General features: G+C 38.8%; 1 protein-coding gene across 6 annotated transcripts in view; it reads right to left on the bottom strand.

Annotated features, from left to right (window-relative positions):
- RAD51B (RAD51 paralog B) overlaps positions 1-14,084 on the bottom strand; it is a 369,445-nt gene that overhangs the window by 130,386 nt on the left and 224,975 nt on the right. For all 6 annotated transcript variants that reach the window (XM_071558149.1, XM_071558152.1, XM_071558154.1 and 3 more), the window contains one exon: positions 133-211. In XM_071558149.1, the coding sequence (XP_071414250.1) occupies positions 133-211 (79 nt within the window). The remainder of the gene's footprint in view (positions 1-132; positions 212-14,084) is intronic.

Here is a 14,084-nt window from a genome sequence, read left to right as displayed (position 1 = left end):
CAGACTGTTTAAATGTGTGTGGCTTTAATTAGATATAAATAGCACCATTTTCAACAATAGTTGCTGTTATCTACATTCAGTCTGCTTAAAATACTAATTGAAAATGCAAAACAACCAACGCTCTGGACTTACCCTGAAGAACCAAGCCTGATTTCTCAATGGTGTAGAAAAAAGCAGAGAATGGAGCAACAGGGGATTTAGCAACCAGGAGCTGCAAAACAAACATAATATATAAGTACACGCATTTATAACAGACTGATCAAAGTTTAAATCTGTAAAACACTGTCACCGGATTTAAACTCCAGAAGTAGTAAAGCACTCTTCAGAAATAACACAGTAATTATGGATCTAGCCCTATTACTTTTGAGTAGCTGAGGTCTTTTCATACACATATATAGACCATGCTATAATTTTAAAAGGATTTACAGGTCTTAAAAAACACTGCCATAAAAGCAGTAAGTTTTACTTGTCTTATTGACATCCTTGTAAGCTTAACTATTCCTGCTGGTTCAGGCTGTTAACACTCAGAGAGAATTTTGAGCAAACTGCTACTGCCACTGTGGACGGCAATTTTTAATTGCCATTAGCCATTCCACAGATATGCTCCCTTGGCTGCTCCAAGAACTCCACCTATTGTCTTCCTCAGCTCCTGGACACAACATGTCCACCCATGAGTCACCACACTAGGGTGCCATTGCAGGTATCTGGATGTCCTCTTTTGCAAAAGGGGCAAAGACCAAGTCAAGCTTTAATCAAGGATCTTGTCTTTGGAATGGCAAAATAGGAACTGGAATTCCCTTGGGGTGTATAGTACAACTGAATTTAGCTTGGCATTAGGGTGTGTTGGCCCTTCACAGTCAGGACAGAAATACCCCAAGTTCCCTGGCTCCACTATGGAAGAACTATTCTCTACGAAAGATGAACTGCAGCAGAGCTCTGCAGACAAAGAAATGGTTTTGTTGGCAGGGTAGGGGATGTGGGACCTGCAGGTGGCAAACAAATACGCTGAGCTTTATTGATTGGCTGTGTGATGTTTGCTCATTGCCAAGGGCTGCTCCCTCACAACCTGCCTCAAAATAACCTACATGAAAGCGATATTTTAATGCTAAATTTAATATGTTCTGCCCAGAGTGTGATCAGCACAAACACTGATCTGATGGTGTCTGTGTGGCCCTGCAGAAGCTGCTGACAGCAGTGGCTGAAGCAGAGAATGTGTTGCTTTGCCTCTGGCACAGAGCTGCTGAAATAACCTGAAACATGGTTCTTGTTCACCTCTTCAACAGCTAGAAAAGGATGATGTCTAGAAACCAGTTCTCCTACCCATGGCCATGTACCCTGGGAGAGCCTTCCTGGCCTGAGGACATGGTTTGGGTAGACAGTTTCCTTTCAGCTCACGCTGAGCTTCAGCAGGGACCTAAAGAGATCCTCTCAGTAGAGCCTGAGCCATGACTGCTGAGAGCACAGAGCCTACACATTGGCTTCCTTTCAGCCACTGATTCCATCTACCCCATTCATGAGGCCAGTCAAGCAGCGTGCCATGGAACCACCCCTGGATTTCCAAAGCTCTGTCAGATAGTGCCCTCTCACTGCCCACAATAGGTAGCCCTCTGCCAGATACATTAAAATACAGATTTCTGAGAAGGACAGACAGTAACAAGCGCATTTTTAGAGGTCCTATAGGGCAGATGCTGCTAATTTCAAATGACATAAAAAAAACCCCATTACTTCCAAAGGTCAGGCCTTAATTCAAGCACTCGTAAAGGTCACTGCGTACGGTTGGTGGTGTCTAACAATCAGAGGGGAAATAGTGAGCAGGTTTTGCAAAATCCAAGACAGGCTACAGGAAAACAAGAAAGTTCATGCTCACCAAAACTGCAAGTAAAGTCAGACAGTATTGAATAATTTCATAGACATACAGGACTGAGACATATATTCCTAAGAGTTAAAATATCAACCACCAGAAGTTTGAGCTCTACAGTGTCTTTAAGTATCCAGAGGATTTGGCAGCAAATTTTGCTGCAACATCAGAGCTCACGTGACTTTCCTGCAGCACTTTAAATGCTCAGAGTGTCTGCAGAGTAGGTAGGTTTCATCTGTATTTGCATGTAATCTGCAGACAGGACCATGCTTAGATGCTTGGTCTTGCAACTCTTTCTCATCTGATTCTGATACAAGCTGAAGAAACAAAATCCTTACACCTGGTTCTTCAAATGGAACCATTATTATGCACAACCAGCTAACAATTTTATGGTTTTCAGCATTTAAACCAAACATACATCTCCGTTCTTCACTGAAACTGAAAAATAAAAGCAGGTACATAAAGACCACAAATACATTCAGAAAAGACCAGACCAGTACAAATGTCAGTGTTTTCCTTTCAGCCCCATGAAGCTGGCAAAACCAACTCAGGATGTGATACAACCTTTGTCAATACTCCAAGTAGGAAAACTGCTGTGGTTGCACTTTCCCCTCTTCCATGTTAATTACCCTTCTCTCTGAGATGATCTTAAGGAGAAAAGAGGAGCATCTCACATGCTACATCCCTGATGCACCCTAACAAACCCCGTATTCCCTTGCCTGTCATTATCCCCAGAGGCAGCACTTCCCATTAGCAGAGCAGGAGGGGGACTCTGCCAGGAGGAAGCCGAGTGCCTCCAGGTGCTTTGCACACTCCCTCACCTCTGAGAACATGAGGGAGAGGATGGGTAGAAAAACTTCAAAACACTCAGGTAGAATCTCCCACAACAGCTGGATGTTTAATTGGAAAGGCCTCAAGTGAAACAGTTAGAAATCTTATGTCGAAGGTCAAATTTCTGGCATTCCGTGCAGTACCATGCCCATAAATCCTGACCTATATATGTATGTGTGCTAGGCACAGTTATACGTGTACACAGATAGACATTCACATAACACTATGTACATTCTGCTGTCGCATTTTTATGCAGTTACAATATGTGCAAAACTAAGTATAGCAATAAAAAACCATAATAAATCACATCCTTTCAGCAGCACATCACAGGGCCCCTCTGAAAGGCTGCTGCTGCACAGCTACATCTGAGGCTCTGAATTAACTTCCTTCTTAGTGAAACGGGAACAGCTCTGAATATTCAAAGGTATTGCTTTATTTTGAATGTTTGCTTACTGAGAAAAAGAACCGTACTGAAAAGTATGATCGCATATTTCACAACCAGAGAGAGTATACAGAATTCTTCTTTAGAACACCAAAAGCTACATTAACATAACATTTTTTAAAAAATAAGTAAATATGTATTTAGATTTCGTTTTTCAACCAAAGAGAAAAAACTGTAAAAGGCCACTGCAAACCATCCTCTGGTTGGATTAGACATCACAGTTCAGGTTCTTACATACAGACAAGGAACTTATCAAGCATAGAAGGAAATACATATCAAAAAAAGAAAATAATGTTTTGAAGGCCAGGAAGTTGAAGTATAAATCAAGAATTACCAAAAATCAAGGTAATGTTGCACTTAGCATGGCTTTAAGTCCTGCATCCAAGTTATGTTATTCTTCACTTCAAAATTTCTTCTAAAGCCCTGCATAGTCCTCAGATCATGTTACAGGCCTCGACTCACTAGTTTACATTTCTTTTCCCTTTCCTTTGCAGACTGTGTTTGCTGCTTCTCAGTTTTGCTGTTATCTTCTTCAAATTCATGTGTCCTCTTTCAATTCTAAGTCACTCGTGGCCAAGAACTGGAGACAGTATAAAAAGGTATATTGTCTGAACACAGATCTAAATCAGAATTCTTTAATAACAAGCTGAAACCCAAACATCTTTCCACAATTTTACTTTCCAAAATTTAAGATTAAGAATGTAAATTTTCAGTCCAACATAAAAAATTTCCTTGGTTCCTTTTTCATTTGAGGAAAAGAAAGGAAAATAGAAGTCTGCTAATGTTCCTGATTCATGTAAAGGACTTCACTGCTGTTTCCAAGCCAGATAAGCGAAAGACACACCTTTAGTGATAAACACTACTTAAATTCAGAATCAAAGATGAAATCCAGACCTCACCAGAAACTTTTTCCTAGTAACACTTCAGTGCAGTCAAAATTTGAACCAAAAGTAGTACACATTTTGAGATGAGTAAACAGTAATGGTAAGTAATAATCTAAACAAATTAACAGGAATTTTGATTACAAAAATTATTTTTTAAATAATGAAATTAATAGAAAATAGACAGAAAAATAATGAAACAGCAGGGAGTCTTTCTAATTCGTCCTACCTATGATGCTTTTGGAATGTGCTCCACGAGCTACCCATGAGTTTTTGGAACAGAATGTAAAATCCAGATGCAGTTATTCTTATGCTGTTCCTCTAAAGTGTGAATGATAGAGATGGATGAGAGAAGTAAAAAATCAAGGCAATTTCAAGTTTTGACAAGTCCTACCTCTATAAAATGTTGAAATCTTAGTTTTCTTTCCTTTCTAGCATCACATTTCCCTGTCAAGGGGTTTGTAATACTTATTTATTATTTGACAACAATGTAGAATAAACATTAAACAACAAAAAATTATTTTTGCCATAAGGCATGTTTAGAATACAAAGGTACTATGAAAGAGGAAATATATCACCTTGATGAAAAGTTAATAGAAACTGGATAGATGCCATTAGATTAGATAAAGGAAGATGAATTAGAGACAGGCAAGAGCAGTTGAGAAACAAAAAGCTTGGAGAGAATTGATGATGACAGCAGAAAAAGTGTACACTAAAGTTTGCTTTTTAATTAGGGAAGGCATTTTTAGTTACACAATTTATTGTTTATAGGCTTTATGGAAGGGATGAATCACCGAAATTGATTGCAGAAGCCTAGTAAAAAATACTAATTATTTGGATAATATCCCCTGTCAATAGCAAGGTAAGTGATGAATTGGAAAATGTATTGGATGAACTTTCAGAAGTAGTCTGATAGCCAGAAATCAAGCCAATGTCCTGCCAAAAGAAAAAGTAAGGAAGATGAAGGGGACAGAGTCTTATATCAAATTAGTTATGAAAATGCCAGGATGATAAACTACCAAACAGTGAAATAATAAGATGATTTTGACTGAGCTATAAGCTCTCATATGATAAAAAACCTACAATTTTATAATGGAAAAATAATTATTTTAGAAGAAACTAATGGACTAAGATATTTCAATTAAATACTTGAGGAAATCCGCGGTATTAACTTTTAATACATTATTTCCTTTTAGACTGGAATGACAGGCAGATTCATCCATATTTTTCTGCAGACTATTACATGAAATTGGTTCTTACCAATGACTGAGGAACATGAAGCTTCTTTTAATGTATGTCAGCTTCTTATTAGTGAAGAGAGTCTTCTTTTTATTTTGTTCTGTGTCAAGTTTTTTCTTACCTTTCCTTTTCTCCTTAGACTTACATTATTCTCATCTGTTGTACTGAGAAAATGCATATACATGCACTAAGGACTGAATGAAAAACAAACCCACATTTACAGTCAATACATATTTTTGAATTCAGATCTACAGAGAGAATACAAGAGACCTGTGAAGGGAGTCTGGCTCGCATTATGCCTATGGCCTTTACTGAAACAAAAGTGGCTTGCTGGGATATTTTGCTAATTTGTATTGTTTTCCTGTTGCAGTAAACAAGCCCTGCTAATAGTTGGTGCCTTTCAGGAGAAGTCTTCAGTTAGGACACATTCACCCAGACAAGCATAGCTGAGAATTAAGAAGGAACCCTACACCATCAACAGTGTCACTCAACTATCTCTTACAGTTCAACTAGACTCATGTACTAATAAAATCAGTGCTAAGCTAAACAAATCTTTCCCATAATTGTGCCAAATTGACTGGGTGGACAGTCTTCATGCCAGAATTTCCTTCTTATTGTAAATTACAAGCATTGTTTTTTCAGCTGCAACAGAACCCAGGAAAAAGCCAGTAAGGAAAACAACAAAGTTGATTTTGCATCAGATATCCCAGCAGACTTCATAACTGTTTTTTCTGCCCACCCTTCTGCTTCTTCTTGGGCCCAATGTGCAGGAATTTGATGTATTCCAGAAATGAAAGCAACAGTCCTTACTCTGCAGATCATTTACCTTTGAGCAGGAGCTATGACCCAGTTCCCAGAGCCACTGCTCTTTCTCAACCCCACAGCTCACGCTGCCTCCAGCCCACCGAAAAGACACCCAAGGAGAGAACCAAGAGTTTTCTAATGCTGCAGTGGCAGCAAGGCTTCTTAAAGCACTATACCAGTTGTTTCCTGCTTCCTTAAGGGCAATGGGATGGCTTTTTAAAAGGTAGGAGAAAAAGGGTTTTCTGCCACATCTTACCAAACACTAGAGCTTGTTAGACCTTTGAGCTCTCTGAGGCTTCAGTCTCACAACAGGTTCTGTTTTGACTTGGGAGATTTATGCCCCTTGTTGCAGAAACAAAAACTGACCTTATCACCTTTCCAGTGTTTTGGTGGGAAAAAAAAAGTAGTTTAGGTCTCCTGCATTTACTAAGCTCACAAGATATACCTACAAACAATGTACTGATTTGCAAACTCTGATTGCAAGTGATTCTTGGGACAACAACATTTTGCTTATACATGGTACTTAATCTATAGATTTTTAAAAGGCTTTACAAGAGTGGGAAAAAAAACCCCAATTATGCATTTGCATAAATTGAAGTTCAGAAATTAAATACAGTCCTAAAGATTTTATGGCTGATATCAGTTACAAAATCCAAATAGCATGTTATCAAGTCACTTTGCCTTCACAAGCAAATCACTGTAGAGCTTGTTTGACTTTATCAGGGCCTTGTATTTCCCTCTGAAAACAATTACCTCCTGCTTTGTATCTTCATGCAGTACTGCTGCAAGAAATTGCAAGGAAAAGCTTTCTACACAGAAATTGTGCCCTTTCCAGCAGAAGCAAGCTCAGCCACTCCAGCACTACTGTCTACACCTGGATGCTTGTCAGTAAGAATGGCTACAGGCTGGGCAGGCTATGCAATTTCTGGGAATAAAGAGGTAAAACAGACAGGTTGAGGGAAAAGAGAGGTATGCAGTCATTCTTCATCCTTCCTAAACATCTAGACCCCATGCATGTATTGTCTCTGTTAAAAAAAGGAAATAATTAGTGGATTGAAAGAGAGAATGCTTAAGATGTCTTGAGCACTAGGTAGGAAAATATGAGAAGTGGTGCTACAAACATTCCCCAGTACTGGGAGTAGATGTGGAGTCCCCACCACTTTCACACAGGAAAAAAACCCCAAACAAAACAAAACAAAAAAGGAAAAAACCAGTCACCATTTGAATTAAAATGATTTCTTAGAAAACTATAATTTAACTTGTGCCATGCAGAGCACCTGAGAGATGTTGTTCTCTGAAGTCCAGCTGTTTGAAAGGACTTTCATCAAGGCCAGGTTAATGAGCCACAACTCAATAAAACTCTTTATAGAGCAGTTTAAATAGGCTGCATCTTCTCTTTCCCCACAAGAAAATCCCACCCAGAGGAAAATGTTTAGGAATGTGTTTCCTTTCTACTAATTTATAGAAAAGTAACAATGGCAGCTAGAGACACTTTATGAGAGGCATTCCATAAATTCAAACCAATTAGTGCAGAAAAGTAGGCAAGCAGAGTTTATGTGTGTATTCTAAAAATGTCCATTAGCACACATCTGGAAATAACAGCAAAACGAACAACTCAAAATGCAACTGACCATCCTGCTCTTGTCTCAATTCCTTAAAACGTAGCAGCACATCTGTTTATTTTCTTCTAGTGCAATGCATACAAATTTTATATATTGAAAAACATTGCTAAGATTGCAAAGCCAAGAATTCCCTGTTTCTCATCTTAAGAAAAAGGGAGGGAGGGAGGGAGAAATGCAGATGCATTTAAGACATTTTTGCAGGGAAACAGCAACCATGGGCACTGACTTTAGTAAGAAAATTAACAAAAGGAATGTTGTCAAAAGCCTGAGAGAAAACATGAGATAGATTCAGCATGGAATAAAGACTTGAAAGAAATCTCTGTCCTGAAATAACAGCTTGACACTTACATTAACAAATGTAAATTACTATCAAAGATATTGAACCTTCTCAGCCAAATTGTGATAGATTACCTTTGTTTATAAGGGGCAGTGCTAGTGGAAAGTCAAGTTTCTGAAATATTTAGAACAAACCTCTGGGAATCATGGAGCTGTGCAATAATAGCAAAATTTCAGATAAATCACTTCTTGACTTTTTGGTTCATCCTAGCAATAACTTTTAGGGTAAGATCCTATGTTCCTTTTGGGTAAGCCTAGACAGATCACTCACCTTTCCTCGCTGTGCTCCACTTTCAGAAGTGGTTAATCAACAAGAATTAATTCTACACCTCTGTATTTCTTACGTGAACTTATTTAGGCTGCTTACAGCTCTATCTTACATTTCTGTTAAGCATGTGTTCCTAGCTCAACTACCAATAGTTCTATTATGCTACAGATTGATGTTAAAGTAGTACCAGGAATTCCTTACATGACCTTAAAGATGGGACATGGTGGTCTTGCCCCACAGTGACACAGAAATGTGATAACTTGAAAACAAAGGTGAGGATTAGTTATCCAGTGTCAGGCTAGAAGTGCAAGTGAGGTAGAAGCATTTCATAGTACTTTTTACTTGCATTTTCTGAATCAGCCATTTCATCACAGGAAGGTCTGGCTTGGTGATGTTGTGGCTGTATCCTTCATTATCCTAAGAGGACATAACAGCAGCCAATGACTATGCTTGCACTTTGTCCAACCACAGATTCTTCCCCAATAGATCAATTGAGTTGCTGAGGTAGCAAAGAGGTAGACAAATGGTTGAAAAGCTGACCTACAGAGACATCATATAAGGAAGATGAGAGGTGCTGAGATTCTGCTTTTTGACACCAGACACAACAGGACATTCAGGAGGCAGTACTAGTGTCTGATCTCCAAGCTCTCCTTGTCTTAACAAGGGCAGTAGATACTCTCAATGGCTATGGACAAAACAAGACTTTTTACAACAGGAAAAAAAACAACTCTCAGAGCAGTTTGTTAGTGCAGTTCTTCCTATAGTAATTAATAACAGTCACAGGCAATGACTCCAATAAAAATAAACTATCATTGCACGCACATGTGGCTAGGCTTACTCCCACAGGAGACATTCAATACTTGCAAAGGAAAGAAATGGAAGGAAAACAAACAAAAGGAGATAGAAATGAAAACCAAGAATCTTTTAAGAATAGAGGAGAAACAGGGGAGTGGGCAAGTCCAGGAAAGAGGACACTGCAAATCTCCAGTCTACTATACCTGGCTGGCCTCAGGTCTTCCTTATAAAAATATATATACATACATATATGAAAGACTTTTTCACATTGCACAATGCCAGGACATGGGAATCAGGATTCATGAGTTTTCTTCCTAACTTTGCCACTATTTTATTGAGCAACTATGAAAATCATATATGGAGATAAGACATCCATACCAACTTCCCTGTATTAATTTTCTGTGAGGTAGGCACAGCTCCAGAGGTACACTACTTTCCCCTACCCAGAAGGTACAGCAGAAGGACCAATAAGCAACGGCTCTACTATCTGTTTTCTCAAATATCCCCTCTCATAAATCCAGAAAAAGGCACGTGTTTTCGCTGTGGCTGTCCAGGCAGTTGCCAGCAACAGATGATCAGCCTGCAAATTGTTTCAATCTTTGTGGTGTGCCAAACATTGGATTTCAAGTGAGAGAGGTCAGCATGTAATATGTAAGTGCCATTCAGTCATGATTTTAACTTCAGGCACTATAATGAGAAGGTCTGAATATCCTTGGACTGAGTAAACATCACTTCAGTGGAAGGAAACCATCAAAACCTCAAATGAGTATCAAAACCAATCATAGACAACAAAACCAAAACTTTCCAAGGTGAACTGCCCTGATGTGCTCCACAGCAACAACTGTTCTGAATGCAAGAGAGCAAATCTAACAAAAGTGCTGCTTTTCCTCAGCTATCCTCTCTCAGACTGTGAACAGATCCCTGAAGCCTCAAACCCAGAGAGCCTTTACCTCCCTGTTGTACATAAATCAACAATGGAAAGGAAGTGCATGGGCCAGGCAAATATCTTGTGACTTCAAGTTTTAACTGGAAAACAAAATGCAGTCCCAGTGTGTATCCAGATTGTGTCTGAACTGCAGCAACACAGCCAGGGAACTGCATAAAACCGGGCTGCCTCCAGCATATTTCACTGAAGTCAGACTTCTGGTGAAAGTTTCCCAATGTGAAATACAGGGCATGTAGGGCCAATCGGCTCCCTTCAGCCCACGTAACATCAGATCCTATGAAATTCCTCTTCCCAGAAGCGTTTTCTGCCTCCTTGCCACATGCCTTATTCTCTAGTTTGCAAAATGAATTTTGTCATCTTTTCTGTTACTGAGTCTCTCCTAATTTTCCCAGCAGAGAGTCCTCCATAGGCCAGGAAACTTCACAAGAACTTGGTCATGATAATTTCCTATGCTATAATACTTTTGAGGCCCAAAGCCCTGATAATTGTCCAATGTGAAAGGTAATTCAGAAGAAAATGCTTGTAACTTTTACTAAGCAGGAAAGCAGCCAGCCAGCCAGCCAGAGCATCCTGGTTACTACAATGAAACAGTGCCAAGAAAAAGAATCTGAGGATGGCGCTGTGGCTGGATAAAGTAGTTGAGTAGTATAAACACAGCCTCCCATGGGAATTCTCTTATGTGGCAGCTTGTGGCCACTCATGAAATTTATAGTACACCAGCAGTGAGAAGAACAGAAAATAAAGTTTATGTACCTTTTCAGAGCCTCCCATACTGTTCCATTGCACTTTAGTACTGGAAATAAAAAAGCTGAATGATACAACACTTATTTGCAACACATATTGGAACACTGCTTTATCCCTGAGATCATGAGACCCAAACCATGAGGAGCTCCTAGGGGAGTACCAGTACAATAGCACCAGAGCAGTTCTTCTCAGAATACACGGCTGTTTCCACTCAGCCTGCCAGACTTGACTGGAGGAGACGGGACCAGAGGGGAGCACAGCTCGGAGGTCCAGCAGCTACACACTTTCTCCTCCACAGAGCCACATGCTCAGACAGAGATGCCACTGGCTCCTCTGCCCACATCACTGCATGGAGTAAATCAGCTCTGTGCAGTTCAGCAGCACAACGTAAGGAATTAACATTACCATGCCCATTGCCATCATGAGTCATTACTTTTATTATTCTTCAGATATCTATAATAATTTTAGCAACATATTTATCTTCTACAGATAAAAAAGTATCTTCTGTAAATTCAACCCACATGCCTGTTTCTAATGTGTCTCAAATCTTTATTTAGACAATACTCATTCCTTCTTTTACTTTCTCCTGGCTTTCTAAATGATGAAAAAGCCCAACATTACTGTTTATAAATGGAAAGAAAACTAATCCATTGTAAAATAGCATCACAAGTGTGCTCTTCCCAGTCTGCATTCATTGTTTTTGATTATCATCAAAAACAAGTATTATCTGTCATATTTTCTTGATGTAAAGCCATAATCCTAAAATCCTAGACTTAGGCCAAAAAGATTGGGATTCAACCAAGTTGAAGTCTTAGACCACAGAATAAATATTTTTTACCCACAGAAGGGGTTGCAAAATGCCTTCGACATAAAATGAACAAAACCCCTTTGCAGCTCTTTTCATTTGTTAACTTTGTTCTGTTCATTTCAGTCACGTCCCTGGAGACAAGCTAACACAACACTGCTAAGTTCACATGTGAAAGACAGCAATATTATCTGACAAAAAGCCTCAGGAGAGTGTATTTTAGAGTCCACTGGGCAACACACAACAAGGACAAGAAAAAAAATTATGCTAATGATCTGTGAGTGATACACACAGATGCAACAAGTGTGCTTTCTGAGTACTGTCATGCACTACCAGTGTTAAGAAAAAGGTGATAGACTTAATTTAAAATTTAATTTCAATCTTTCTACAAGAGTCAGATTTTCTCTAGCAAGAACATTATTGGAGAGATTTTACCAAGGAATTGGAAAAAATGTGTTCATAGAAAGAATAATGGCCTTACAAACATCACCTGTATAGCTGAATGTACAACTGCTGAATAACAGAGTCCTAGAAAAACTTTTCCCAAACAAACATGGACAGGTATAGGAGGCTTCATTTACATATCTACAGGGTAGAGGGTGCCCAACAAGGCAAACATTCTTGTTCCAGTGCACGACACAGATGCAGTGAAGACTGGTCAGCCCTTTGAGACCTGAAACATTGCTTTATAACCCACCAGGTCTGAAACTTTGATCACAACATACCCCAAACAACAATTAGTGGGTTAATAATCCTATTTATGTTGGAGAAGAAAGAGAAGCAAAGGTCAGATGTAATGATCATTCTTTTAACAAAATTATTGGGAGCAGCATTTCCAGCTCTTAGACATTCTCTTGCATGGGGATTATGCTTAAGAAATCTAGACTTTAGGGATCCTAACTATGTGTGAACTTCATACAAGTTATTTAGTTATGTAAAAGGACAAAAATATAGCCATTACAAAGAAAATGCACAACTGTAGGGAAAAAAAATCTCTCAAACTCTTTTTGCAGCAAGGGCACCCAAATGGCAACCTTTACTACATGTCTTACAGTTAGTTGCTTGCCTTTTTTTAATATATTTAATACCAATTAAATATAGTTGGTATTATATTAGTAAGAAATAGATTAGTAAGAAATTTTGATTTTTGTAATGCTTATTTACACTTTTATTTTCTCTTTTCAGCTTGCTCAGTTATTTCAAATGAAGACTGAGATGGCCATCATGAAATCACAAGTAGGAAGTAAGACAAAATGTATGACAAAAGGAGAAAAAAGTAGTTTTCTCTTGCTTTTGAAATGAGATGTACACATCCAGCTGGAAATATCAACAAAATATGAGAAGGGATTAGATGACTTTCTATCCATAGCTTGAAATGACTATGGGTGCAGAGTTTCATATTATTATCAGATAAACAGTGATGTGAAAAGAAACAAGTTCAGTGACATACAAGTTCAGTGAAGAACAAATATACAATTTAGATCAGAACCATGAATTTGCTGAAAAAAATGACAGTGCCAGCTCAGATATGACAAGGTTTTATTGGATCAGACTCCAAACCGAATCTTCTGGACTACTGTCAGCTCTGTACAAGGCCAACTCGGGTGTCTTTGCAACTTGAAATCCTTAACTTCCAAGTCACTGCTGTGCAGTATATAAACACCTGAACTCCAGTTGGTATCTACACAGCCAAATTAAATCAAATGGCAGAAGAAAATAAGATTGATTGCTCACTCAGGACTAGTGCAAGAACTTCTGCCAGAGATTGCGGGCGGACTTGTAGGAAATGACTGATAAGAGAGACCATGAACCATCACTGTGACGCAAATGTAAAAGGGCCTAAGATAAATCAAATGAGCTCTTTACAGTGGAGAACTTCAGCAGTGACTCACACGTTACACTACAACCTAGGCCTACCACATTTTTTTGGTGAGACGGGCATTTATTGACAAGTGACCCTGTTAGTTATTTTCAATTTAGTGTTGCTCCAATATGAATACTGAAGGAAGAAGTAATTCATTAACTGAGCTGTACTTTACAGTACTTCTTACCAGTATCTCGAAAGCTGATGTTATCCATCTATCACAAGTCTGTCAGAAACACTGAACTTCAACATGGATTGAGGAATTTACAGTTTTCTGTTAATATGTGTCCCAGGACATATCTCTCCCTAATCAAAGTACAGCATGAAGTACTACCTGTGAGAGCTGGAAGCAGCATGGCTCAGGCAGCTACTTATAATGCCTTTTACCTTTTAAGCCCAAGCATCTTCCAAAGTTCCCCCATGTGTTTATAATACACTACCATGTCCTGGACACATTCTTTCCATTCCTGTTGGAGTGTATGTCCTAAAATACGATTGTATTTTTCCAACAGTTACAACAATCAGTCCAAGGGAAGGTAATATTTAGAAAATTTTATGTTTTTAAAATTATCTTGATGCAGTATGATGGCTTGATGTGATAAAGTTGACCAGGTAGCTCCCATTAAGTCTGCAACATTAGAGATAAACA

This window comes from Pithys albifrons, chromosome 6 (assembly GCF_047495875.1).
Source record: "Pithys albifrons albifrons isolate INPA30051 chromosome 6, PitAlb_v1, whole genome shotgun sequence".
Taxonomy (NCBI): Eukaryota; Metazoa; Chordata; class Aves; order Passeriformes; family Thamnophilidae; genus Pithys; species Pithys albifrons.
This window is presented reverse-complemented; position numbering and strand designations above follow the sequence as displayed.